Source organism: Mustela nivalis (assembly GCF_964662115.1).
Source record: "Mustela nivalis genome assembly, chromosome: 9".
NCBI lineage: Eukaryota > Metazoa > Chordata > Mammalia > Carnivora > Mustelidae > Mustela > Mustela nivalis.
In genome coordinates this window covers 2,769,399-2,797,234 of record NC_139028.1, presented here as the reverse complement: position 1 = coordinate 2,797,234, position 27,836 = coordinate 2,769,399, and the positions used below count along the sequence as shown (strand labels likewise).

At 43.4% G+C, this 27,836-nt stretch overlaps 1 protein-coding gene across 1 annotated transcript; it reads right to left on the bottom strand.

Annotated features, from left to right (window-relative positions):
• Window positions 1–311: 311 nt before the first annotated feature.
• LOC309840856 (uncharacterized protein) lies at window positions 312–16,676 on the bottom strand. Its single transcript, XM_082683352.1, has 3 exons — window positions 16,136–16,676; window positions 14,918–15,045; window positions 312–809 (listed from the first exon to the last, which is right to left on the bottom strand). Exons 1-3 carry the CDS (start codon window positions 16,202–16,204, stop codon window positions 656–658), a joined length of 351 nt encoding a protein of 116 aa, XP_082539478.1. The 5' UTR covers window positions 16,205–16,676; the 3' UTR covers window positions 312–655.
• Window positions 16,677–27,836: the final 11,160 nt, after the last annotated feature.

The following is a 27,836-nucleotide window of genomic DNA, read 5'->3' as shown; positions in this document are numbered from 1 at the left end:
GAAAGGCAGCCCCTGGCTCCTGATCCTGTCAAGTTTCGTACTCATCAGGAAGCCAAGGGCAGCAGGGTTGGTGGAACAGGTGTGAGTCCCCAGGTGAGGTAAAGATGGCAGAGCTGGTCTTGTGCAGGATTTCTACGGTTCTGATAAGAAGAGGGCACGTGGGTGTGCCCCAGCTGTGGAATCCCTGCGTGAATTATTTAACACTGACATTGCACCCTGCGAAGATGAATGGCATAAATCATGCCCATAATCACATTATAAAATTTTTATTTGCTTGGAATGACATTAAATGCAAATAGAAAACAGCAGCCATGCCCCTTCAGAAGACAGATGGTGGAGGAAATGAGCTTTCTATTTTAGTACCTTTAACAAACACTTCCTCCCTGTTTTTGCCCAAAGGGCCCTATATCTTCATTTTGCATGGGGCTTGTAAATTATGTAGCCAGCCCTGGGGACAGCTGTGCAGTGTCTCAATGACCCAGTGCAGGGAATGGCAGGAGCCTCCCTCCTTGATACAGTAGTATTACACAAGCCCCTGAAGCTGAAACAGAACTTCAGGATAAAGTCTGGGGGGGAGGTCCTCAAATTTCTGAGTCATGGGCTGTTGTAAACAAAATAACAGCCGGGTGGCTTAGGCAACATACAATTTATTTTCTCATGGTTCTGGGCGCTGGAAGTCCAAGATCAAGGTGGCAGTAGGGTTCGATTCTTCAAACGTCTCTCCTTGGCTTGCAGATAGCTGTGTTCTCCACTCTGTCTTCAAACGATTGTCCTTCAGTCTGTACTGTCTGTGTCCTAATCTCTTCTTCCTGTAAGCACACCAGTCCTGTTGGCTTGGTGCCCACCCCCAGTGAGCTCGTTTTCCCTTTATCACCTCTTTAAAAATCCTGTCTCTGAATACTGCCACATTCTGAGATGCTGGGTGTTAGGACGTCAACGTAGGAATCTGGGGGCATCCAACTAAGCCCATAACAATAGTCAAAACTGGATCTGAAACTGAAATATAGACACATTTTAAAATGCTAAAAGTGTATATATATAATTTTTGTGGTAGGCCTGAGATGGTTGGTAGGCTGAGATGTATTTGTAACCTTTGAGGGAAACATCCTTTGGAATGATCAAAGAGAGCTTCTATGTAATTCCATACCTCCACAATTAAACCCCAGAGCTTTTTAATTTGGAATTTGGCTGTTTTGTGCTTGGTGGTAACCAAAACCAGCCTAGGGCTTTTCTTTTGTTTTGGCAGAAAAGTAGGAGGCAGAGGACTTGAGCATTTAGACATCTTGCTGCTCTTTGGTTTAATCATACTCTACTGAGTTGCCCGAAACTAATTAAGCTCTTGGCTCTGTAGAGGAGAGATGATGTTCCTTACATGTCATTGGCCACAATGTTCCTTTTTTAAATTGTTGTTAACATTTGTGTTATTTTTCAGTATAAGAGACAAGCTTTACCTTAGTTTGGGCTGATGTAACAAGAGCACCATAAACTAGGTGCTTTAAAGACATACTTATTTCTCTCAGTTCTGGAAGCTGGGAAGTCTACGATCAAGACCCTGGAAGATTCCGTGTCTGTTCAAGTGCCCACTTCCTGGGTCACAGATGACCATCTTCTCCCTATAACCTCCAAGGTGGAGGAGGCGAGGGATCTCTGTGGGGTCTCTCTTATGGAGACACTAATCTCGCCCATGAGGACTCCACCCTCATGACCTAAACATCTCCCAAGGACCCCATCTCCTAGTTATGTCCCTTTGGACATTGAGTTTTCAACTTATGAATCCTGGAGGGATACACTGTCTACAGTGAGCTTCGTCAAACATCTTTTATGTTCAAGGCACTGTTTTTTGGCAAAATTAATCATTTCCTACACATCCTTTGAAGCAAGAGTATTTCTGCACTTTGCCTTCCTTTAGAACCTTTCTCTAGAGAGGATCCTAAAAAGTTCAGAAAAGATGCAGAAGAAACCTGCTGGTTAGCTCGTTTTTCACAGTAGAGCAGAATTCATTTTGAAGTAGGTGAATCTTAGAAATCCAGGCGAAGACACTTCGCTTGAAAATCATCTCAAATGATCAGTTAGTTTTGTTAGTAGGAGTAATAGTAACTATAAGATCAATAGAACAACTTTTTGTTCTACTGTGGGCCTACTGTGTGCTGGCTACCTCGGAGCACCTGAGTCGAACCATCTCGTGATCCTTTCAACAGCCCACTGAGGGTCACACTGTCTTCTCCTCCACGTTATGGATGAGCCTTAAGTCTGGGCCAGAAATGACACAACTTTCCCAAAGCCATATTGCTACTGAGGGGCCAGCTGGGATCTACGCCCACTCTGGTGCCAGAGCCTGTGATTGCAAACGTGGGCTGCACTAGCTGTTCAGAACAAAGGACTGTTCATGGAGGTGACACAGCTAACCCGTGAGACCCACCACCCTTTTCCCTAAGGTCATCCCGGTACAGCCTGCAGTGATGGCCCGAGTTAAGCATTTGCACTTGGTGCTGCAGAGGGCGTGTTTTAGGGACAAGATTGGTGTTAAGGGGGTCTAATGAAGCCCAGAGGGAATGGAAGGAAACAGGACTTGGGGAAATATATGGGTCCCTGGAGCAGTGATCTCCTTTTATTACTGTGCACCTCTCTTTCACAAAAATAAATACATACATACATACATACATACATACATACATACAAAAATATTTGCGGACATAGCACAAATTTAAGCAAATTTTTGATAAATTATAAACTCTACTACTCTACTAAATTATTATAAAAGGCATGCAAAAGCTAAACAGTTAAATGGATGACATGAAATATGAATAAAACTTATAATATTTTCTTCCAGCCCCTTACTGGACTATTTGTCAAACTCCCTTTGGAGAAGACTTTTTAAAGATTTGTTTATTTATTTATTGAGAGAGAGAGAGACAACACGTGTGTGCACATGTGAGTAGGGGGGGTGGGGCAAAGGGAAAAGGAGAGAAGCAGACTCCCCATTGAGCACAGAGGCCTCACAAAGGGCTCAATCCCATGACCCTGAGATCATGACTTGAGCCAAAATTTTGAGTCAGACATTTAATCAACTGAGACACCCAGGTGCCCTGGAGAAGACTTTTTAAGAAAGAGATAGGACACTGGATTTATAGCAATAATTCCTAGAATTAATCTTTAAAAGTGGGAAGATAGAAATGGTTTTTTAAATTTTTTTTAAAGATTTTCTTTATTTATTCATAAGAGATGGGAGGCAGAGACAGAAGCAGGCTTCCTGCAGAGCAGGAAGTCCAGAGTGGGACTTGATCCCAGGACCTGAGATCATGACCCTAGCTGGAGATAGACGCTGGAGATACTGATAAACCAAACTTTAGGGAAAAATACTGAACTTTACTGGGAAGATGAAGCAGAACAACAGCATATGGCAGCAACATGAGTTTTAGATAGTTGTTGGTCACCCAGAAGGCTTAAGGTGGAGAGAAAAACAAAAGGCTGTAGTGACCCAAAATTGTCCGAGTTGTGACCCAGGAACTTCCGGGTGACATAAAGATTTGTTTATTTATTACACGGACAGCGCCATGTGGGGACTGAGCGAGGGGGAATGAGAATTCCATACAAACGTGTGAGTGGCTCTTCTCCCATCTCCAGGGGGGAAGGAAGAGATTGGGTTTACTCCAGTAAGCATGGTGATGAGTTGGTGAGGTAGGTTGACTAGATGTCTGGACACCTGAAAAAGCCAGCTAAGGGGGCTTCCTGGCCATCTTGTCAGCGTCTTATTGAAAGCTTGTCATGTGCAAGACTTTCTTTTAACAGGTTGCCAGGTGAATTGATGTACAAATCAGACTACCGGCCGCCATGTGTCATTGCTCAGGTGGTCCATGACACAGTGCCCTGCCACTAAGGGGATGCACTTAGCATTACAGACATCGTTCTGTCTTTGTTATTTTGAAATTTAGAAAATATCTTATTAATTTGTTCACCCCAAAGAGGCAATTTATTGCTTACTATGACAGTCTTTTGGTAGAGGACACAAAACTGCTTTCTTTGTTATGAAAATCAATGTGTTACACCAATTTTCTGAAAGATAGAAATGAATTGCCTCCTTCCAGCTGGGTCAGGACATAAGTGTACCCTATGTACTGGTTTTTCAATAGATTCCATTTACAGATTGTACATGTCTCTCAATACAGAAGACATTTGCTCACATTTATGTGTAGAACATTCCCGAACCTGGTCCAGGTTGCGGATGAAACCGTCACTCTGACTGGCAAGGCATAACGAAGAAGAGTTTTCCTGTAAACAATATGTGGTCATGGAAGGAATCAGCACTGCAATTCGTGGCTGATTCCAAAGGCTCTAAGAGGTGGTAGATGCACAGGCAAAGTGGTGACTTTTGCAGAGGAAGCAGGCTGGGGAGAGATAGCAAAACAGAAGTTTGAGAGGGCCCTGAAATCTCCTCCTGTGGGATTATTGGCCATTGAGCTTGAGAAAGGCTATGGTGAAAACTTGAAAGAGCATCAGATCAAACCCTTGGCCACTGGAGGTTGAAACTGACATGAGCAGCACTATCTCTATTCTTGACCCAAGGCCACAGGATGACAAGCTTTGCTTTTTCAATGTGGTCTCAAGTCTCTATACTGCCCTATAAAGAAAATAATACAAATAAATGCTGAGAGTGTAAAGTGTAAGCAGAGCTTCCCTTGGCCATTTCCTAAGTTTTGTCCACTCCGAAGTGAGTATCACTTTGGTGAGTGCATTGCAGGAAATGGCCTTAATGATCAATGGCAGACCTCCACTCCAGAGTGACATAAAAAGCAATCTGCACCTCCTTCCTGATTTGTCTGTAATGAAACTTGCTTTCCTCAGGTCCCAGCATTCGAGGCAGATAAATATGTTCCCTTTCGTTGGCTCTTACTCATACTTCAGCAAGATTTCCCATGTGCTTTCCTTGGCTGGCTGGGAAACTGGACCACAATTTATGGGATCTTAGGGGACAGGCGCGTAGAATTCCAGTGGGATCCCGCAACAGAACCTAATTGGAGATTAGAGACCATTGCGGTGCAAAGCTTTTCTTTAAGATCGAAAGAGGTGCATGTTATGCAAATATTAGCAAGTGTAAGTTCACACTGTCTATTGAAAATTTATAGACTCATTATGGTCAAGAAGGCTGGAAGATAAGTAGATTTTGGGAAAGATTCAGGTAAATTCAGGGAGGTGGCAAATTACCCCAGGGAAAGTAGAATGGCTAAAGAGTATGGCCAAAACTTTTTAAAAAAATTTTATTCACTTATTTGACACACAGAGAGCCAGAAAGCACAAGTGGGGGGAATGGCAGAGGGAGAAGGGGAAGCAGGCTCCCCGCTGAGCAGGGAGGCAACTGTGTGGGACTCGATCCCAGGACCCTGGGATCATGACCTGAGCTGAAGGCAGACACTTAACCGACTGAGCCACCCAGGCACCCCCTGGCTCCAACTTCCAAAGATGGTGTATGAGATACCTTTGGTGGGAAGGAATGAAGATCAGCAACTGTCCTTGATTCTGCTTCTCAGGAAGGCATTGTGATGTGGTGCCCAGGACTTTGGAGACAGACACATGCTTGGTGCCCTCTGGCTCTGCCGCAAAAGCAACACCTTCCAGAGGGCAGCTGCAGGCACCGGGTGGCGTCACACAGGGTCAGACCCAGGAGGCACTCAGCCACGTACCCATTCCACCATCCTGCTGGGTTTGGAAGAGCGCTATCTAAGTCCCTGCTGCTGAAGGACCATCCAGAGTGACATGTCCCATGGGGCATGCCGGCATTCCTTTAACCCTTCAGGTTGTTGGCAGCAAGGCTGGAAATTTTTTTAATTGCCTGGGAAAATGATAGCAAACAGCTCCAAAAAGGAGTTTCAGAACGCAGACTTCATACTATGGTTTGAGTACATTTCATTCATTTGGCAGGTACTGACAGGGTGCTTAAGTGCCAGGTGCTGCTGCATTAGAAACGGACTTGAGAAGTTAACAGGAGGGGGCTCCAGCCCTCAACCAGCACAAAGTTGATCAATGGATGCATGTGACAGACAGAGCACTGTGACGGGGAGTACTAGGTGCTGTCATAAGAAGGGTATGCCTGGAGTTAAAGGAATACTCGGGGGGAGCCAGCACCAACACTCGGGGAGAGCTGTGGGAAATATGATGGATGCAGATGGCTCCAGGGGAAACCAGAGAACTGCTCAGATCCCTGCTTCTTAACAGCTCCAAGTGCCCGCCGCTTCAGAGTGGGGGCTGGGCGAGCAGGGAGCTGGGGTGGGCACAGCGATGCCTAAGTTCCGACCTCAAGCCCCTGCGCTGTTTCACCTGTCCCTTTAGGAGTACAATGACATAGGATGTCACCAACGGAGGATCTACCCCTGCATCCTGGTACTGGGAAAGCACGCGAAGGCTGCGGAGCTGAAAGCAAGAGTTGGTAGTTCCAGTAATGTGTGCAGGGTTTTAAAAAACTATATACCGGAAAATATCCGGTCTTATTTGCATGTGTTTGTATCATGCACAATTTTTAACTGCAATCCTCCTTTTACCTTCTTCCCTGTTGTTAAGACTCTCCTCTCTTCACCGCTGCCTTTGTCCCTATAATACCTGTTGACAGCCTGGTGCTCATCCATGAGCTCATTCACCTCTATCCATGCACGCATGGGGCTCTGTCACTGTTTAACAAATATGGGCTCATTTTATCTACCTCTTGATCTAGTGCTTCCCAGTTAATAATCCCTCCTGCATAACGTCCTTCTGTTTTTATCTTCGTTTTTATAAAGAATGGTTGCTCACCTTTTATCAGGTGCCTTTATTTTTTTATCAAATGCATTTATTGCTATGGTCTTAAGAGTTTTTTCACAGTTAATTTAGTGATGAGGTAAATCTTATTGATTTTCTGGTCTTGAGCTCCCTTTATTTTCCTGGAATGAATCCAAGTTGGTCTCAGGATATAGTCCTTTGATAGATGCCTGACTTCTGTTATTTGCTAACATTAGTTCAGTTTCTGTTATCTAATCTGTCCTAAGCCAGATTTGTTAATAGCTTCCTCGTTCCTCCCTCTCAGGTTTGGGTATTAAAATTGTGCTCAGCTTCATCAAGTGAATTGACTTATTATTGTTTAATTGCCTATTGCCATTTAACAGTAGAATGACAGTTATCCAGCTGCAAACCTGTCTGATCTTGGAACTCATCTTCTTAATTTTTCATTCTTGAATCATTTGGATGATTTTGTTTTCCTAGGAAATCATCGTTTCTTCTAGGTTATCAAATTGATTAGTATAAAGGGCCTTGCAGTTTAGTGATTCTTTTATATTATGCATTTGCCTTTATATCTCTGTTCCCAATCCTTATCTGTTTTGCAACTCTCTCCCTCTCTCTGTCCCCTCCTCCCTGAAACCCCCCTTTCCCCATTCCCCTTCCCTCTCCTCCCCTCCTCCCACACCCCATCTTCCCCCTCTCTTATCCTTAATAGGGCATGTGAAGTTTTTTTTATTATTATTATTTCATTAGTCTTTCATAGAAACAACTTTGAGTTTATTTGCCCCTGATATTTTTTATTAGTTTAAAAATTTATCTTTATTATAACTACTTCCTTTCTTTGGATTGAGCTGCCCTTTTCTGATGGCTTTAAATGAGTACTTTCTTTTATTTAAAAAAATGTTTGAAATTGAAGACATTTGACACTAAAGTCTCCTTAGAGTATAACTTCTGGTGTCTTCTGTAAGTTTTGGTATGAAATAGTCTCCTTTCCATTGCTTTCAAGATTTTCTTCAGTCGTCTTATGATTTCTTCTTTGACTGAAGACTGTATTTCTTAACTTGTATGTAGTTTCAATTTTTTGTTACCAGGTTATCTAATTCTGGTTCTACCGGATTGTGATCAAAGAACTGTTCTTTAAATCTTTAATTTGGAAGGCTTGTAAAGGTTTCCTTTGTTGCCTAGTATGCAATTAATCTTTACAAATATGGCTTTCCTTAGGTGTAAGAAAGAAATGTTTTCCGAGGGAAATAAGGATGTCTATTTTCTTTTTTTTTTAAGATTTTATTTATTTATTTGACAGACAGAGATCACAAGTAGGCAGAGAGGCAGGCAGAGAGTGAGAGAGAGGAGGAAGCAGGCTCCCCGCAGAGCAGAGAGACCGATGTGGGGCTCGATCCTAGGACCCTGGGATCATGACCTGAGCCGAAGGCAGAGGCTTTAACCCACTGAGCCACCCAGGCGCCCCAGGATGTCTATTTTCTGTGTGTCCTTGTTTTTCCCTCCTTCTAGTAGATACTCCCATTTGAAAAGCTAAAATTTTACCTTGTTATTGCATTTTTAGAGTCTTCAGGTATTATGTTGTTAGATGTATACCTGCTTATACCTTTTACATCTTCTTTCCAAACTCTGCCTTTAAAAATGTCCCTCTTCATCTTAGTACCTATAACTTTAGACCCAACTTGTCTGCGATGAATTTTGCCATTCCGGCTTTCTCTTTTGCATGGTATCTCCTCACCTGATACATTCTCAATCCCTTTTGCATTTTAAGTGTGTTTCTTGAACAGCGTGGATCTGTAACCTCCTGATAGGCGCTTTAATAGAAAAAGTCAGTCTGTACACATTTAAATTAATGATAAACAGTCATAATTTTATTCCTCCCATCTTATTTTGTTTTTATTTTCCCCATTTTTGATGTTTTTAATCAAGTTCATTCTTTTTGTACTTGATAAATAGAGAAGTTCTTTGCATTTTTCGATGACAGCTTAATTGAGATATAATTCACAGGCCATACCACTCACCATCTAATGTGGACAATTTAATGGCTTTCACTATATTTAACTATACTATACTGAACTACCTACACATTTTCATCATCCTCAAAAGAAAACTTTAGCCATCACCACCAGTCTTAGGCAACCGCTAATCTACTTTCGGTCTCTGTAGCTAATAGCTATTAGCTATTCTGGAAATTCCATATAAATCAAATTATGCAATACGTGGTCTTCTGTGACTGACTTCTCTCAATCAGCAGAATGTTTTCAAGGCTCCTCTGTGTCGTGGCACATATCAAAATTCTATTCCTTTTCAAGGCTGAATAATATTCCACAGGCTGGATGGATCACATTTTATTTATCTCTTCATCAGTTGATGAACATCAGGGTTGTTCTCACCTTTTCACTATTACGAATAAACCCTAAACCTTCATGCACAAGTTTTTGTGTGGGCATAGTTTTTTTCTTGGCTCTATACACAGGAGTGATATTGGTGTGTCATATGGCAACTCTGTGTTCTGCATTTTGAGGAGCTACTAAACCATTTCTAATGTGGCTGTGACATTTTCCAAGCCCACCAGCAATTTACAGGTTCCAGCTCTTCACATCCTTCCAACACCTGCTTTTGGGGTTTTTGATAGTAGCCATCCACGTGGGTGGGAGGTGGTATATCACCATGGTTTTGATTTGCATTTCCCAAATGATTAGTGATGTTGAGCATATTTACACGTGCTTATTGTCCCATATATTTTATATATACCTTATATGTATCTTTAAATATATATTATATATTTCATATTTTATTTATATTTAAATACATATTTAAGAATGTAAATATATTTACATAAATATGTTTATATAAATATATGATCATGTAAAATATATTTATATATACATTTATATATTAATGTATACATTTGAATATTAGAGAAATGTATATTCAAGTTCTTTGCTCATTTTTTAAGAGATTTTATTTATTTATTTGAGAGAGATTTATTGAGAGAGATCACAAGCAGGCAGAGAGGCAGGCAGAGAGAGAGGAAGAAGCAGGCTCCCTGCTGAGCAGAAAGCAGGGGGCTCGATCCCAGGACTCTGAGTTTAAGACCTGAGCGGAAGGCAGCAGCTTAACCCGCTGAGCCACCCAGGCGCCCCTCTTTGCTCATTTCTTAACTTGGTTGTCTTTTTATTTGAGTTGTAAGAATTCTTGGGTGCCTGGGTGGCTCAGTGGGTTAAGCCGCTGCCTTCGGCTCGGGTCATGATCTCAGGGTCCTGGGATCGAGGCCCGCATCGGGCTCTCTGCTCAGCAGGGAGCCTGCTTCCCTCTCTCTCTCTCTGCCTGCCTCTCCATCTACTTGTGATTTCTCTCTGTCAAATAAATATAAAAAAAAACTAAAAAAAAAAAAAAGAATTCTTCACACAGTCTGAATGCATGTTCCTTATATATGACCTGCAAATATTTTCTCCCATTTAGTGGCTTGTCTTTTGACTTTGTCAATGGGGTCCTTGGAAGCACAAAACTGGGATATTTTGGTTGAGTCCCATTTATTTGTTTATTATTTTTTTTAAGTTGCTTGTACTTTGGTGTTTGGCTGAGGAGCCGTTGTTAGATTCAAGACCACTAACATTTACCTTTGTGTTTTCTTCTGAAAACTTTATCATTTTACTTTATTTTTATTTTTTAAAAGATTTTATTTATTTGAGAAAGAGACAATGAGAGAGAGCATGAGCGAGGAGAAGGTCAGAGGGAGAAGCAAGCTCTGTGGAGCTTGGAGCCTGATGCAGGACTCAATCCGGGGTCTCTGGGATCATAACCTGAGCAGAAGGCAGCCGTCCAACCAACTGAGCTACCCAGGCATCTCGAACTTTATCATTTTAATGCTTACACTTATGTCTTTGATGCATTTGGGGTTATTTTCTCTGTATGGTGTTAGGCAGGACTCCTGTTTTATTATTTGCATGTGGCTGCTTGGGAGTAAAATACTGTTCTTACCCCCATTGAATTGTTTGGGAGTCTTGTCAAACATTAGTTGACTGTAATTTATTTTCCTTTTTTTTTTTTCCCCATTGAGGCATTTCACGTGCCATGTATATTATATTTCTAGGAAAAAGGAATCCCAGGATTTTCCCTCCTGCCTGGATTCTTCCTTCTTCATGGTGCATGATGCCAGAAGAATTTTTCCATGCAGTGAAACCAAACTGAGGGGATGGAAATATTCTGCCACTTTTCTAGATCTTTCAGTTATACAAGTCTAGGGCTGGTCATGCCACACTTGTTTAACTTGCCCGTGAGGTTCACAGCAGTTTTCCCAGCTCTGTGGTCATCAATAATTTCAAATTTGCCAATGTACTCATGCTTCGTCATCACAGTGAGGAAACGGGACGATGACTTTGGTGCAGGGCCTCCTAAGAACCTGACCTTCGCCCCCCCTTTCAGCAGTGTTAATGTTCTTGAGGGCATCTGTGGGACATTTGTTCACACACGGAAAGATGGCAGAAAAAGCTTTTTTCCCTTTTATTAATATTTGGTCTTGTTCTCCTTCCCTTTCTCATAACCGAATGCGTATTTCCCCTTCGTCATTTGAAAACTGCATACTGTTCTCCAGCTGTTTTCCCCAGACAAGACCTTGTGTATTAAGAATCCTTATTTCACGGTTATTATACACAATCTTAAAGATTTATGACTGTCCGCTTATTTTACACATGCATACACACGAAGCACTAAATACGGACTTTATCTGAATGGCTAAATGTTGGCAAAGACAGAAGCCAGTTGTAGTGGGAACTGATAGGATAAAGATATAGTCTGAAGTTTTTGTTCTTTAAAAAAAGCCTTCATGGGGCGCCTGGGTGGCTCAGTGGGTTAAGCCGCTGCCTTCGGCTCAGGTCATGATCTCAGGGTCCTGGGATCAAGTCCCATGTCGGGCTCTCTGCTCAGCGGAGAGCCTGCTTCCTCCTCTATCTCTCTCTGCCTGCCTCTCTGCCTACTTGTGATCTCTCTGTCAAATAAATAGGTAAAATCTTTAAAAAAACAAAAAAAGCCTTCATGGGGCGCCTGGGTGGCTCAGTGGGCTAAAGCCTCTTGCCTTCAGCCCAGGTCATGATCCCAGGGTCCTGGGATCAAGTCCTGCATCGGATTCTCTGTTCAGTGGGGAGCCTGCTTCCCCCTCTCTGCCTGCCTCTCTGCCTACTTGTGATCTCTGCCTTTCAAATGAATAAAATCTTTAAAAAAAAAGGCCTTCATATTTTATTAAAAATTTTAGGTGTCCGAATTCAAAAGGTTAACAATATAGTACAATAATAATAATAATAATAATAATAATATATCATCTAATAATAAAATAATAATAATTTCTCCTGCATAGTCACTGCTGCACACTAGTAAAATGAGATGTTTCTTTTCTTTTCTTTTTTAAAGATTTTATTTATTTTATTTATTTGACAGACAGAGATTACAAGTAGGCAGAGAGGCAGGCAGAGAGAGAAGGAGGGAAGTGGGCTCCCCGCTGAGCAAAGAACCCGACGTGGGGCTTGATCCCAGCCAAAGGCAGAAGCTTAAACCACCCAGGCGCCCCGAGATGTTTATTTTCCTTTGGGATTATGGTTGGGCAAGGTGTTTTTGGCTCTCCTGCTGAAGTAGGGACTCAGTCAGTATTGTCTCCACCTTTTTCCCTAATAGTAGCTCTGGAAGATGAAGACGTCCCTCCATCTCCCAGACATGAGGGTTTGACCAGGACATGGGATGTTATAAGCTCATTGACAGTCTCATGAACTAAGCCCTGGTTTATTGGTCACAGTCGTTCTCCAAGTATTTTCAGGAATAAACTTCAGGTGTTGCCCTTACTCTAATTTTTCTTTCTGAGATTTCTGACTGCAATCGCTACTTCCTGCAGTCACTCAAGGAGAAACGAGGCATGTGGCAGCGCAACAGTGTGTTTTTCTTTCAAGATGACAGAATCACTCTTGATTTCTGTACGCATCTCGGATTTTCATATACGAACATGGATTTTGGTGTCTACCCTGAGGAGATAATACATATGGTGTGAGCTACACATGTATTCTCATGACACGTCACCTGGGTTACCCAGAACTTTCTGGGCCCAGCAGAAAGGCAGAAACCCAGGTGAATTCCTCATTGTTCCAGCAGGCTGTCAGCCCTCAAAGGCCTTCTGGATGTGTTTGTGCATCGCAGTGTCTGCTGTGTAAGATACAGAAAGAGCACAGTAGTTCAGGGGGAAAATATTTAGGAACACATTTTCCAGGAGGAACCAGGATTCAGTTTGGGTGACTCTTGACCAAATTTTTCATCTTCTGACGACTGAAAGTGGTAGTTAATCTACAGTCATGGTTTTAAGATGCATTTCGAATGTAATGTGAGTTTCTATCAACATAAAACTATAAGAACTGTCTTCCTAAAGGGCATTCATGTAAGGCCCGTTATTTTCCAGCTTGATTAATGAAAACAAAATTTTTCTGTAATGCTTTCTTCCTACTCTGTATTAGTTTTCAGGACTGGATTGAAAGTGATTTATTGTGGATAGGGTTATACCTGCTCGTGGAATTTTTTTCTGTTCCTGGGTTTTTAAAGGTGGCAGAGTTGACTTTCTGATTTTAATTCATCTTCACTAGATGAAGAATTCACAAATAGGACTTTTTCTTGAAATAACCATAGCCTGGGGGCGCTTAGGTGGCTCAGGTCATGATCTCAGGGTCCTGGGATTGAGTCCCACATCGGGCTCCCTGCTCAGTGGGGAGCCTGCTTCACTCTTTGCCTCCCCCTCTGCTTATGCTTTCTCTAATAAGTAAATAAATAAATAACCTAAAAAAAAAGAAGTTGTATTTGACTGGAGCTTCATGTGGAGTGACAGATCAACAGAAATACAAAGGAATAAGAGACAGGAAGCAATGAAGGAAAACACAGAGGCGCACAGTATAGACAGATGTTCCTTGGCTTATGACGGCCTCGGCTTCTAATAAACCCATTGTTCAGCTGGAAATCTCTTTAGTTGAAAATGCATGGAAAACACCTAAGCGACTGAACATCAGAGCTTAGCCCCGCCAAACTTAAATGTCTTGAGAACACTTACAGTATTGCACAGTTGGGCAAAATCCTCTAACACAAAGCCTATTTCACAATAAAGTGTCTGGTATCTCATGTAACTTACTGAACACTGCACTGAAAGCCAGAACAGGACGGTTCAAGTGTGTTGGTTGCTGACCCTCGTGATCACGTGGTTTGCCTGGGGGCTGTGCTCGCTGCCTCTGCCCAGCATTACAAAAGAGGACCCTACTGTAGATCGCCAGCCTGGGAAAAGATCCAAACTAAATGCATATCACTTCTGCACTATTATAAAAAGTCAAAAAACCATAAACTGAACCAAGGTGAAGTCAGGGATCTTCTGTACCAGGTGTGTTAGGGAAGGTCAAGTGCTCCTGTCTGGCCAGGAACCATAGTGGTATGGGGGAAAGTTCCACAGTAGAAAGTTCTACAGCGGAGAACCACTAGGACTCAAGCACCAACGGTCACAGGTTACACCAGGAAGACTGGATGCTCTTCTGTGGGCGATGAGAAGCCACGAGCGACTCAGGAAGGCTGAAGAGCTCTGGGCAGGTGGGACAGCTGAGGGCTGCAATGAAGAGGGACAGGTGGAGCTGGGAGACCAGGTGGGGAGAGCCCGCTACCCTCGAACAAAAGGCAACAAAGGTCTGGACTGGGATGATGGAGATGGTGGAAGGTAATGGGATATTCATGAAACAGAACTGGAAAGCCATGGAAATGAAATAAGAGAGGGAGGGAAAACCGTTCATGACTTTAATTGCCATCAGTATAAAACATGTTGAATTAAAATGAATTGGTATTTCTAGACCGAAGATGACATCACAATAATGGAAGGAAACCAATTTTGATTTTGAGCCTGGTTAAGGAGACAGTATAGACAAGAGAAAAGCAGAGGCTCTGGAGTCACACAAATGTCACCATTGAGATACGTCCCCACTCTTCATTCCCTTCCCTGTAAACCCAGGCAAGTGACACCTGCCTCACAGCACTGGTAACAAATAGGGAAGAGCACACGTTCCCACGTTCCCGGGTCAGACAGGACAGCCAGGGATCAGAGGCACATGAGGAGGTGACAGGTGGTCACTAAACTGAGCTCAGGTGCATACACAGCATTTTACGTCACCTTGAGATGGCTCCTCTTGTGACCTCTCGAAGAAGGTGGCAGTGGTGAGGAACGAACTCCAGGAGCTTATTAGCATACATGATCTTCAGGCCGTCTGGATGAGACTCAGCGATCTGCTCTACAATCACCTACCAGAAGGAAGAGCGTTTTATTTTTATTTATTTATTTGTTTGTTTGTTTGTGTTTTTGTTTGTTTTTAAAGCACCTAAAAGAGAAGTATGAACTATACACTACAGAGAAAAGAATCGTGTAAACCTTAAAAATGCACTTCGTCCTTCCTCCTCCCCACTCAGTATGCTTTCTAAACAGGAGGTAAGTAACATTGGCATGAAAATCTAGGTCCTGGGATTTGGGAATACTGCTCCAACCCTGGGGGACACAGAGGCTGAGGGACAGAGACTGGCCTGAAGCTAAAACATCACACACACTCATCTGCTTCCCTTCTGAGCTTAAAAGCAAAATACTGTATCTGCAGACAACAGCTCTGTATCATCTTCACCCTGGCCTTATCCTCTACCGTCTCCAGAACAGGGAAAGGGCTGAGATGGAAAGTGATGGAAGAAAACACATCTTATTTTGCTTTAGTATTTAATTTTTTTTGGTGAGGCTGAGTTGCAGGAGGTGAATGACAAGCATACAAACTTAAAATACAAACGTGGCCACAGTTCATTTAATGACATGGAAACGTAAAGTACTTCCCTAATTTAGCATATTAGATTCAGTTCAATGAAAAGGGCATAAATTAAATAACTAAAATATTTTCATTTAGTGACAAAGAATAATGTGATCTTTTTCACCCCCACAGAGAGAGCTATGAACTATAATAGGATACATACAAAGAACTGACAGATCATTTACTTTTAGTAGTCTTAATGAAGCTGAGAAGATTACTGAAATTAATCCTTCAATTTCACTTCTATCACTGGGATACTGTCTCGTTTTATTTTATTTTATTTTTTTTAAAGATTTTATTTATTTATTTGACAGAGAGAAATCACAAGTACACTGAGAGGCAGGCAGAGAGAGAGAGAGAGAGAAGGAAGCAGGCTCCCTGCTGAGCAGAGAGCCCGATACGGGACTCGATCCCAGGACCCTGAGATCATGACCTGAGCCGAAGGCAGCGGCTTAACCCACTGAGCCACCCAGGCGCCCCTACTGTCTTGTTTTAAAATTGGAAGCCTTTCATCCTGAAGTCATGGTGGGTAGCTTTATACTTACCAGACAGAAAGAACACTCGCACTGGCAGGTGACTGGAAGAAAGCCCTCAAACGCTGAGACTGGCTTCATGACTTCTGTCCGCTTGAACTAGATGAAACCGACGCTCTCTAAGTTGGAAGCTGCTGATTGCTGGCGGCCTCACATGGTGCAGCCCATACTCCGGCCGCTCAGAGGCAGGATACACTGACTCCCTGTATTTTACTGTATCCTTATAGGTCAAGAACACTGGGTAACCAAGTTCCGGACTTAAGGTACTACCCCGCTAACTCGCCCTTCAAAGCCCTTTATCTTTGAATATTCCCTCCCTCCCACCTTCCTAGCCTGGCAAACTCCCCCATGGTCTTCAAGACTTAGGCCACATCAATTCTGCGAAGACGCTTCCCCTCACAGACTTTCCCTGCGCACAGAGCTGTCTTCCAGCTCCTCCAGTGGGCACGGGCGCCTTGGTGGGGTCACGCTTTTCGGCAACTTCATTAACGTATAACTTATGGAAATGGAAATTGACCTGAAAATGTTCTGATCCGTACCTTCTTCCTAGGCAAGTCCCTCACTCCTACTAAATTAAGATGATCCCTGAGTTATGGCATCACTGGAAGAGACCAGAGCACATGCCTGATTCCTGCCATGCTGATGGGCACCAAGCGGGACCAACCTTTTTTACAACCAGAAGATCAGGAACTAAGAGCATCTTCAAGGAAGAGCCCTGAGCTCTCTCGCACCCAGTCAAGAAACAAAGCCAGATTAGATGCTCTGTGTTTGTGGAATGAGGTGCATGGGGGCACAAACCTCATCCATGTATGGTTTCACCAGTACTTGACCGACTAACGCCTCTGCATCCCGTGTCTTGTCAATTGTAGCGTAAGTCTGGAGGCAGTGTCGTATGATGTCCACATTGGAAGTCTGAAGCCCTTCAAGCAGCAGGCCTCCCAGGGACTGCTGCAGCATGGCCGTAATGTGGGCTATACGCTGCAAGAACAGAGAGACCAGGAAAGAAAGTTCAGGTACCACAGTTTCTAAAAGCTCAAATATATGTGTATAATTTATATACATATGTGTTATATATATAAAGCGAGCCTCTAATTCTACCAGAATATATGTAAGATTAAAATCCCAACATTTCCTAGAGAATAACAATGAATCTCTTCTTCCCATGATTGCTTTCTTTCTTTTTTTTTAAAGGTTTTTATTTATTTATTTGTCGAGAGAGAGCACAAGCACACAAGGAGACACAGGCAGAAAGAGAAGCAGGCTTCCTGCCAAGCAAGGAGCCCAAGGTGGGACTCAATCCCAGGACCCTGGGATCATGACCTAAGCCAGAGGCAGTGGCTTAACTGACTGAGCCACTGAGGTGTCCCCTCCCTATGATTTCTTTGAAAGTAAGTCGGCTTCATCAAAGTGAAGTTCAGACAATTACGGAATCCCTCTTAAGCTACGGAGTAAATCTGACAAACGTGCATTTAAACCCAGTCAAGGGCTTTGGATAAATGAACTCTGACTACATCATATGATGTGTCAAGTTATATGAAATTCAGAATTAATTTTACTTGCATAGTTTGGAGACTACGCTTGTGTCTTTACACAAAATCTATCTAGTGTGACATAATGGAAGCAGGGTCCCAAGCAGGAGACACTGAAAAAAAAAAAAAAATTCAAAGCTACCTTCAAAATCTTGTAGAGTAGCAATTATCAGGGGCAATGCTAGGTCAAACCAAAATCATCCAGGAAATTCGCAAACAGCAAATTGAAAATCGAAACCAACACTTGCTGGTCTTACTTTGTCCAGAAGAGGCATGCCTTTGCTCTGAACAGCATGAAAGTGTAACTGGTTAAATTCTGTGGCAATTCTCTCCAAAATCTGTCTAGTCCAGAGAGGGCTAGTAGAGACAATTAGAGAAATGTAATTCCCAAAGTTAAAAACCTGCCACCCCCACCGCCCCACATGCCTTACAGCGCTCAGGCACCTGCACCTGAACGCCATCAATTTTCATGACAAACTGTCTGTGCAGCAGGCCCCAGTGCAAGGGGTGAGGAGCGGGGAGGTCGTAGAAGCCACCGACGCAGCCTGGCCCGGGCCACAGGGCCCAGGCAAGGGGATGGAGCTATTTTAGGTCAGTGTGGGTACAACTGCATGATTCCTCCACGTTCCTCGGGCTCTCCCATTTGTGCCCTTCTTCTCCCTTCTTCTCCCATTCTCTAACCCCCTCCTCTCTCTTGCCCTGTCCTACCGTTCATACCCGAAGCCCCCTCTTCTTCTCTGCCTGCCTCATTCTCCCTCCCAAGTACCTCCCCAGTACCAACTACTGCTGTCTCCTCAATCAGCTAAAACTGACCGCCTAGCAGCAACCTGGGAAATCGCTCAGAGCAGCGGACTCCAAGTTTAAATTTACCCAACGGCAGAAAGAGCAAGCTCGGTGCTCCGGGAGCTGGTGAGAAATCACTCACAGTGCATCTGCCATCAAGTGGACTGGATACACTTCCCTCTTGCCCCCCACATTAGAAAGCGTCAACCCCATTCAAAAGGAAGTCGAACAGTGAAAGAAAAAAAAACACACAACAAAGGCCCCAAAGCCCCTGCTGGGCTCTATGAGGCATCCCACATCTGAGGATGGGCAGTCAGGTAGTAAGGAAACACACTGTAAGAAAACCCAAAATCGCTGGAGACCTGCCATGGTGTGCCCCGTCCCAGAGCATCAGAACTGGTGTGGAGGGAAGGCAAGCGCTTGGCATGACCAATGCAGAAGCCTAATCCCAACCTCTACTGACTGATCCCATGTGCATTTCCTATTTATCCTTTTCTCTGCATTTCTGGGCCTGGCAGAGCATGATGGATTTACTGTGCACTGACGCTGCTCTGGCTTTCCTGACTCTAGAGCTCAGAGCTGCTCTTCTGGAGAAAAAAGTCCTCCAAGGTAATTCTGAGCAAGAAAGTGCACAATGTCTGTTTATCAAGGACAGTGTTGCAAAGGGACAGGATTGTAGACACAGAGCTCACTGAGGTGTTTCTATCCGATGAGCACAGCAGCAACAGCAAAGACGGGAAGAACACTGGAGGGCCAGCTCCCCAGGGGCCGAACGTGGACATGGCTGGAGGGGCTGCAGGCGCTGCCAAGGGCCGCAGTGAAGCAGAGCCGCTGGAGACACACGGGCTGCAGAAGGGCCGCGTGCAGACTGTCTGCTAAGTGTGGACGAACGGGGCAGAAGCACGAGTGCAACGGGCTAGAGACACAAGCACAGTGGAGGCTGACCACTTAGTTGAATGCCTTGATGTGAAAGGGGACAGAACCTAGGGCCAGAGAATCACTTCCTTTGGGATGTGTCCGTTCTTAATCTCCATCATGAGACATGCGGAGCATATGGTCTCTCAAGTTCCTTCCAAATCTAAAACCTTAATTCCTAAAATTTAGAAACCTAACTCCGCCTGCAAGGGGAGGGACTGTTAGCGTCACACAACAGAGCACTCAGGGCACCAGGCAACTTTGACGCAGGCAGCCCAGCTGGTATGTGTAGGACCAGCCCCGGCTACTCCCACTGCACCACTGTGCGTCTCACAGTGCTGACAGGACCTAACTACTCATTTTCTGAGTCACTCATCTACCCTGGATGATTGAAAATTCACACCAGGAAGGGAACAAGACAATCACAGTGTAACAAAGAGAGCCATCATCTTTTTCCTATTTCATAAGTTTTTCCTTTCCTGTTTGTAAATTTCAACTGGATATGTCCTATACAGTTTCATAATAATATAATGCTGGTGCAAAATACATCAATGGTAATACTCTGGGCATGTCTAGGAAAAAAAATGAGATGGAGAAAAACCAAGATGAATGGTAGGTATGCCTTAAAGATCAACAGGACTTTGCTAGTCCTCAGGGAAGGTGATTCCAAATATACTTTTACACTGCAAGCATAATGACGTGTTGGAACTGTGGTCTATAACCAAAGCATTTATAGGAACGTGTTATAGATTTTACCATTTCATGCTCTCCACTCTCCTGGAGCTACATTCTAGCCACAAACCTGGATTTTCTTCTTGTTCAGAAATGAATTCTAACTAAGCCGTCCCCGCCTAATTAGATTGGATGTGAAGTATTAATTTATGTGCTACTTAGTTAAAAAAAATGCTTACCTGCTTGCTTCTAGTGCAGAGGTTTCTTTCGAACTTTGGGAATTTAAGATTTTTTCAATCTTTTCCACTGATCAAATAACTTGTATAAGCCTCAACACACACATCTATAAAAATAAAAATTAAGCAAACAAAAAACGTCACCATCTTTACTCTTAATCATCTTTATTTCCCATGCTAAATGCAGGAAAATATAAGACCAAAAGTTAACTTCAAATATATAGGGCATGCTATATTTTGAATATTTCTATGAAACACAGAATTCTCAAGAATGCAAGTCTTAGTTCTAGAATAAGCATACTTCCATATTCTATTGCAAGTTTATAGAGGAAAAAAAAAAAACCCTAGACTTTGCTTTCTCATATTCTATACTCTTATTTCTTTTTTTCCCCATCCTGAATCTTTCTATGGGCATTTCTTTCCTATTTTTTTTAAAAAAGATTTGTTTATTTGAGAGAGAGAGAGACTGCATGTGCGCGTGCAGGGGAGGGGCAGAGGGAGAGAGAGAATCTCGAGCAGACATCCTGCTGAGCACAGAGCTCAATGCGGGGCTCAATCTCATGATCCTGAGATCATGACCTGAGCCAAAATCAAGAGTCGGACGTTTAACCAACTGAGCCACCAGGCGCCCCTCCATTTGTTTTCTTATGGCCCTTTATTCATGTTTTAACTTTGGCTTCCGATTGTACTGGCCCTCTCAGTTTACATGTGCATATACCTATATGCCCAAGCACCAAATCATTAAAGACCTTTTACACTACAAATATTATCAAAGAGGTTGAGGGACATTATGAAAACTCTCATCCTTAAAGAACAAAAAAATACAAAGTCATCCATTCAATAAATAATAATAATAATGAACACCCCTGGGAGCTCGATATTCATTCCGATGGGGGGTGGGGGGGGCACGAGAAAATAAAGCAAGAAATACACCCTGCTCTCACAAAGCTTACTGTTTTGTCTGGAAGCGCACGACGAGCATTCTTTGGACAAAAGCTGTGAGGAGATCCAGAGGCGAATTAAACAGAAGGTCCCTCAAACAGGCTTCTCCCCACTGAGATTTTAACAAATATGCTAATAATACACATAGAAAACATTGTACAGAGCAGCAGGCGAGAGTCAGAAGCCCAGACTCCCAATGCCCGCTGTGCCCCTACATCGTTATGCTCATGAATGATATCGGGGACACTTGGAACTGGAGATAGCACTAAGGGGCACACTCCCGGGGTGAGCCCTCAGATGTACAGAGCCATTGCCTGTCTCACACACCTGAAACTAAGCCAACACCGCATGCTAACAACTGGGAATTGAAAAAATTAAAGTGAACACCAGAACATAAAGAACACAGGATCAGAAAATAACAGCAAACCTACGGCAGAATCCTGAGTTTGCTTTGGAAAGCCCACTTCTCCCCTAGTCTCTAATATAGGCCTATTTTCTTTACAGGGCCGCTGACAATTTATACAGTCATTAACTGTCAAGCGCTGCACTGACAACAGTTATCACTGTTTCTTGTTCTGGAAAAAGTGGGTGATCTTGAGATCGTGTGGGTACCTCTGAAATTCTGTCTTCTTATTTCAGGTAGATAACGTGACATAATGCATAAAATGCACATGCGTGAGAGCTTTGAAAAAAAGCTAAATTTAAAAAAAAAAAAGAAAAAAAGCTGAATAGTGCTGACAAGTTCGCGGAGACAAGAGGAGAGGGCTTCAGCTGGCATGCAGCATAAGAAATCTACTGGAGGGTACCTTTTTCTTCCTTATGTCCTCTTGTTTACACATTCGTTCATCTACTGCCCGAATTCCTTCACTGACTGATGACCTGAGACTCTTTAAAAGAATAATAAAGAAAATGTATTACAGACATTGTTTTGTCACATTATCAATTTCCTACATCTCATTCAATTCCACAGAAATTAATACCTGTGCACCAGTACTATGCAGATATTGTAAAAAAAAAAAAAACATGATATACCAGACACAGTTACTGTTGAGGGGACTCATGACCTGGGGGCATAATGACACGAAGGCAGGGTCGCATGGCTAGAAGAAGAATGACATATACAGTGAAAGTTATGGGGATGAGGGGGCTTAGAATGGAGAACAGATAATATGAAGCAAAGTACAGGAGAGTCTGGAAATGCGACGGGGCTCGAATCGGACTCTGAAAGCCATGTGTACACAGCTGCCGAGGTGGGGAGGGGATGGGGAGCAGATGTAAGTGCACACACACTCAGGGGCAGGGTCAGACAGGCACACAGCCATGTGCACTGCAGGCTTCCTTCTGGAGAGAAGCAGAAATAGGAATGGAGGGCCAACTTCACTGAGATGAAGTCTTTAGATTCTGCATATTTTGGAGAACGAAAGAATGTCAAAGCACTGATGCATGATGATGAAATGTGGGTATGGAAATACCAGGAATCAAGAATGAAGAACAGAAGACCAGAAAAAGGCAGAGCACAGAGGTAGAGAAACATGTCCAGAAGCTAATGAATAAAGAGATAATTAGGAATTAGGGCCAAAACAAAGGTTAACAGAAACAACTAGAATGAAGTAGGCAGATCACAAAAATTCCACAGGAAGGTGAATTAATTCACTCCATCAACATTATGAAACACCTCCTAGACGTCAGTATTGTGGCAGCCTACAGGGATGCAATGAAGACAGATATAGTCGTATCCCTCAGTGATCTGAGAATCTCACAGAACAGCTTCAGAGTTGGGACCAGAAAGGCAGGTCAGGCCTGTGGCTGAGCAGGACCAAAGTGGCCATAAAAACGGGCCATGGAAAAGGGAGGGGATATGGTGATGGCAGGGGGTGAGGTGGGACGGGAGCCTGTGTGAGTAGAGCAAATCTGCCTCCAGGGAGGGGGTTCGAGAGAAGAGTGGGAGGCCAAAGGAAGGCTAGGCTTGGGAAACAACACCACTATGAGGCCCCGGGAGGAAGAGGCACACCAAGGAGGCAGTGGGAGAGCCCCACAGCGGCTGGTGTGGAATCCAACAGCGGACCATGAAAATCCCTTCCATTCCAAGGAAAAGTATCTTTAACAAGATTTTGTAAAATTCAAATGAGACATAAACCATGGAAAGTATTGGCTACCTCAAGGCACAACTCAGGATTTTTACCTGTTTCACGAACTCTTTCCTGCCTGCCCCTCCCCTAGGCTTCTCAGCACTGATATTTCCATTACTTCACATTTTTCTTGGTTCTAACCATGTACTGTGTCTTCCCTTAAATTATGTTCTCTTTATATTCTCTCTAGGATGCAGGCACTGTCTTAGGGGAGGGACGCAAGAGGCCACTCAAGCTAGAGGAGACACACAAGGAAGGATGGTGTTGTTTTTGACAAGTTTACGACAGGGCATCAGAATGGACAGAGGCCGTAAGTCAGGGCACCAGACACAGACGGGGGTGGGGGCAGAGGGGAGACAGGGCAGCACAGTTTTCTGTTAGACGTGATGCCACAACTGCCCCTCCACTGTTCACCCAGGTGGAGTTCCTATTCCCAATGGCTTAGAGGTGGGGAGTCCCATTCCCACAACAGAGATTTTTCTGAGAGAACATGCAAATGTAACATTTATTAAGTATTACATTTTATTTATATTATCCTTCAGTTCCATTAGGGAGTACACAGTTTTTGTAGATCAGCCCAGGAACCTAACCACACGTAGCTTACATGCAGTGGGGGCGGGGATCTTTACAAGATTACAAACTGTTAAAATACAAGTCATTTGTAAGTTAGAAACCACTTACATATGACCAAAGTGGCATTAATAAGTTGAATTTGGAAATATGCTTCCTCTCCCCTGACATTTAAAGGTTGTCTACTCTGAGAATAGGTCTTCTTCAAATCGAACATGTTTTTTTAGGTTTTTAGCATATACAAAAACAAAATCATTTACAACACTTCTGAAGGTGAATATTATAATCATGAACCGTTAAAATACAACCACAAGTACCACCAAACTAACAGATGAAAAGAATTCTTAGAGAAAAGCCGACGAGGACAACAGGCGTCAGAGCAGACTGTTTTCATTAATTGGGGACTTACCAGAACTTCTCGTAACTGTCGCAAAGGCACAGAAAGTTGATTGAGGGCTTTGTCCATGCCAACCTAAAGGGGCACTTCCCCTCTACCACTGTTGTCAGACTAACCTTACCTATCCTGCAGGGTCAGGTCGGCCTGGCCCTTTATATGTTGCTCTCCTCTGAGTGGTTAGTTTTTCATAGAAACCGATTCTCTCAGTGAGTTGTACTATTGGTTTAAACAGCCAACTGTCTCTTTAAAAAGACTTTTGTTTAAATTCCTTTAAAAAAAAGTCCTTTCAAAAAAATCTTTTTTTTTATTTTTTATTTTTTATCCCATATGTTTACTCTGATCGTGGAACTTTGTCATTTTGACCTTCTCTGCTGATTAAAATATTCTTCATCATCAGCACCTACTGCTCTCCTCTCCTGGTGGTCTCTCCGGAAGGGGTCTTCTCTAGCTCTTCTAGCAGGAGATGGGCACTTCCCCTCTACCCCTGTTGCCAGACCAGCCTTACCTATCCTGCAGGGTCAGGTCAGCCTGGCCCTTTATCTGTTGTTCTCCTTTGAGTGGTTAGATTTTCATAGATCCCGTGCTTTGCTTTTGTCAGGATTTACCTGGATTATCAAAACCCTTTTCTTGTGCCAGTGAAGCCTAAGAAACAGTCCTAATGAGAGAACCAGGAACTCAAACAGATCATATTTATCCTGAATGTTCTGTCCAAAATGAAAAATTCATTTCAGAGGAACCTCAAGATCTCTGAGAAGGGAAGTTTCACCAACTCTGTCATGTAGGGGCATCAATTCCGATTCTGTGTCAATTGTCCTACTTTCCCAGCTAGTAATTCTCTACAACAGAAAGCCCACTCTCAACCGTTTCCTCTTTCAAAGGCAGTTGCTCTTAGAGTCTGCACATGGCACTTGGGGCCTGCTGGTCGTTGGCTACTGCCCTCTGTACCTTGGGTCTAACAGCTCCAGGGCATCAAGATGAGCACGTCTCTTGTTCTAGGACTTTATATAGTTTGGGGAACATGGAAAGCAATAATCACTTCTTTAGTTGATCCAAGTGTTGGATCTTTCTTAATTATTCTACTACCACAATTTACTTGTTCTAAGATTGGTCCCCCCCCCATTTTAATATCTCTTAAGGTGGCACTCACCTTGCACTTGATGACATATCGTACTTTAACTGACAGCATTTCTCTTTCTTAGTCGAACGTAAACTATAGTGCATCTTACACTTGATGAAAGCTAGGATGCAATGAAATACTCTATTATGGTTACGATTCTGATATTTGAAATCCTCCGGTAGCTCCCTGTGCCCCCACAGTGTAGTACCTCACCTCCTCGCCATAGTATACAAACCTTCTCACCCCCAGTGTTAACCCCGGGGCTCAGCCTCCATCCCCAGGTGATTCTGCCAGACCAGCTGTCGGTTGTCATGAACTTGCTGTAGTTTCCCGAATGCACTGTGCTGCCTCCTGGCACTCTGAAACTTGACACACTCATCCTCATTCTTCGCTTTGCCCTTGTCTATCACCTCCCCTGAAAATCTGTTCCTAAGAGGCTTTTCCCAGCTCCCACCTACCCTTGGCAGTCTATTATCTCCCTGTGGTAAAGCCTGTCACACTGCATCATGGACATGCCCGTTGTCCCCCTGAGAAGAGAAAAGGGACAATGAGGGGCCCAGCATTTGCAGCTCTAGTGCAGAGCCCCATGACTGGCTTGCAGGAAATGCCAGATCATGAAGACAAACGGAGATCATCCTCTGGCTAAAACCAGCTCTTCTTTGCCTATCGCAGGATCTGGTCAATAAAGAGCAGCCAGTTATTATTGCTGTTTTTTCTAGGGATTTTTACCCCATATATTTCCCAGGTCTCTACTCTTTTTGAGGCACTTTAATTCAGGCTTCAACCACTTCCTAGTCAGATCAGGTGAAATCATTTTCCTTCCCATACCCTCGATGTATTTCACATCTAGTAATTCTTTATTTAAAGATCTTATTTACCCATTTGACAGACAGATCACAAGTAGGTAGAGAGGGAGGCAGAGAGAGAGGGGGGAAGCAGGCTCCCCGCTGAGCAGAGAGCAAGATGTGGGGCTCCATCCCAGGACCCTGAAATCATGACCTGAGCCAAAGGCAGAGGCCTAAACCACTGAGCCACCCAGGAGCCCCCATATCTGGTAATTTTTAACCAACGTGGATTTGCTGCATCAAATAGTTCCTTCTTCTTCAAATATAAATATATAAATAAAGTGATCAAGTCACTCGCATGTCTTAGGAGAATGTCATACCTTTAGTAGCAAACTTGAAATCTTGGCCATTGGTTTTGATTTTTGTTTTGGTTAGATTTGGTTCGGTTTTTGTCATTTTAAAAATCCCTCCAGCCCTTGGCTCTGTCTGACCCGATTGCTTTCAGCTGTTTCTGCCACAAAATTGTCCTGGCAGGGAAAACTCTCATTGTTTACAGTGGCGCCCCCTTCTGAACACTTTCTTAATAAAAAGCTTTTTTTTTTTTTTTTTTTTTGGCTATGGTATATGTGGAACAACAATGAGGTATTTCTTTTTTTTTTTTTTTAAAGAATTTATTTATTTATTTGCCAGAGACAGAGGGAGAGAGAGCGAGCGAGCACAGGCAGACAGAGGCAGGCAGAGGCAGAGGGAGAAGCAGGCTCCCTGCCGAGCAAGGAGCCCGATGTGGGACTCGAGCCCAGGACGCTGGGATCATGACCTGAGCCGAAGGCAGCTGCTTAACCAACTGAGCCACCCAGGCGTCCCAACAATGAGGTATTTCAAAGAGGTGAACCACAGATAAATTTCTCTAAGGGTGGGGTGAGGGTTACTCAAAAAGGAACTTGACAAGGCTTTTAAAGATATCGACAATCATTATAACATAACGTGACTGATTGTTACCGCGCTCTTAACTGGGCAAACACTTCTTGGCTTCCAAGAAAGACTAACATAGTTGAGATGGTTCTAGCGGCCTTCTAGCACAGGGTCTCATGAGGCAGGGATTCTAGCCACTGGCTGTGCAAGGCATGAGGCCTTTTAGTGATTCTATTTTTTCCTCTGCAGAATAGGTCTTTCTACATTCCAGGTCCTTTCTACCCCAATAAATAATGCGGCGATTCTCTCAGTGAGTTGTACTATTGGTTTAAACAGCCAACTGTCTCTTTAAAAAGACTTTTGTTTAAATTCCTTTAAAAAAAAGTCCTTTCAAAAAAATCTTTTTTTTTATTTTTTATTTTTTATCCCATATGTTTACTCTGATCGTGGAACTTTGTCATTTTGACCTTCTCTGCTGATTAAAATATTCTTCATCATCAGCACCTACTGCTCTCCTCTCCTGGTGGTCTCTCCGGAAGGGGTCTTCTCTAGCTCTTCTAGCAGGAGATGGGCACTTCCCCTCTACCCCTGTTGCCAGACCAGCCTTACCTATCCTGCAGGGTCAGGTCAGCCTGGCCCTTTATCTGTTGTTCTCCTTTGAGTGGTTAGATTTTCATAGATCCCGTGCTTTGCTTTTGTCAGGATTTACCTGGATTATCAAAACCC

Excerpts from the sequence above, each read along its gene's own strand:
- LOC309840856 (XM_082683352.1), bottom strand. The coding sequence starts at position 16,204 with ATGAAGCCAGTCTCAGCGTTTGAGGGCTTTCTTCCAGTCACCTGCCAG. Across the intron at positions 15,046-16,135 it reads GCGAGTGTTCTTTCTGTCTG|GTGATTGTAGAGCAGATCGC; the intron begins GTAAGTATAAAG and ends TCCTTCTGGTAG. Across the intron at positions 810-14,917 it reads ACAAGAGGAGCCATCTCAAG|GAAGAAGAGATTAGGACACA; the intron begins GTGACGTAAAAT and ends GTGTGCTTACAG.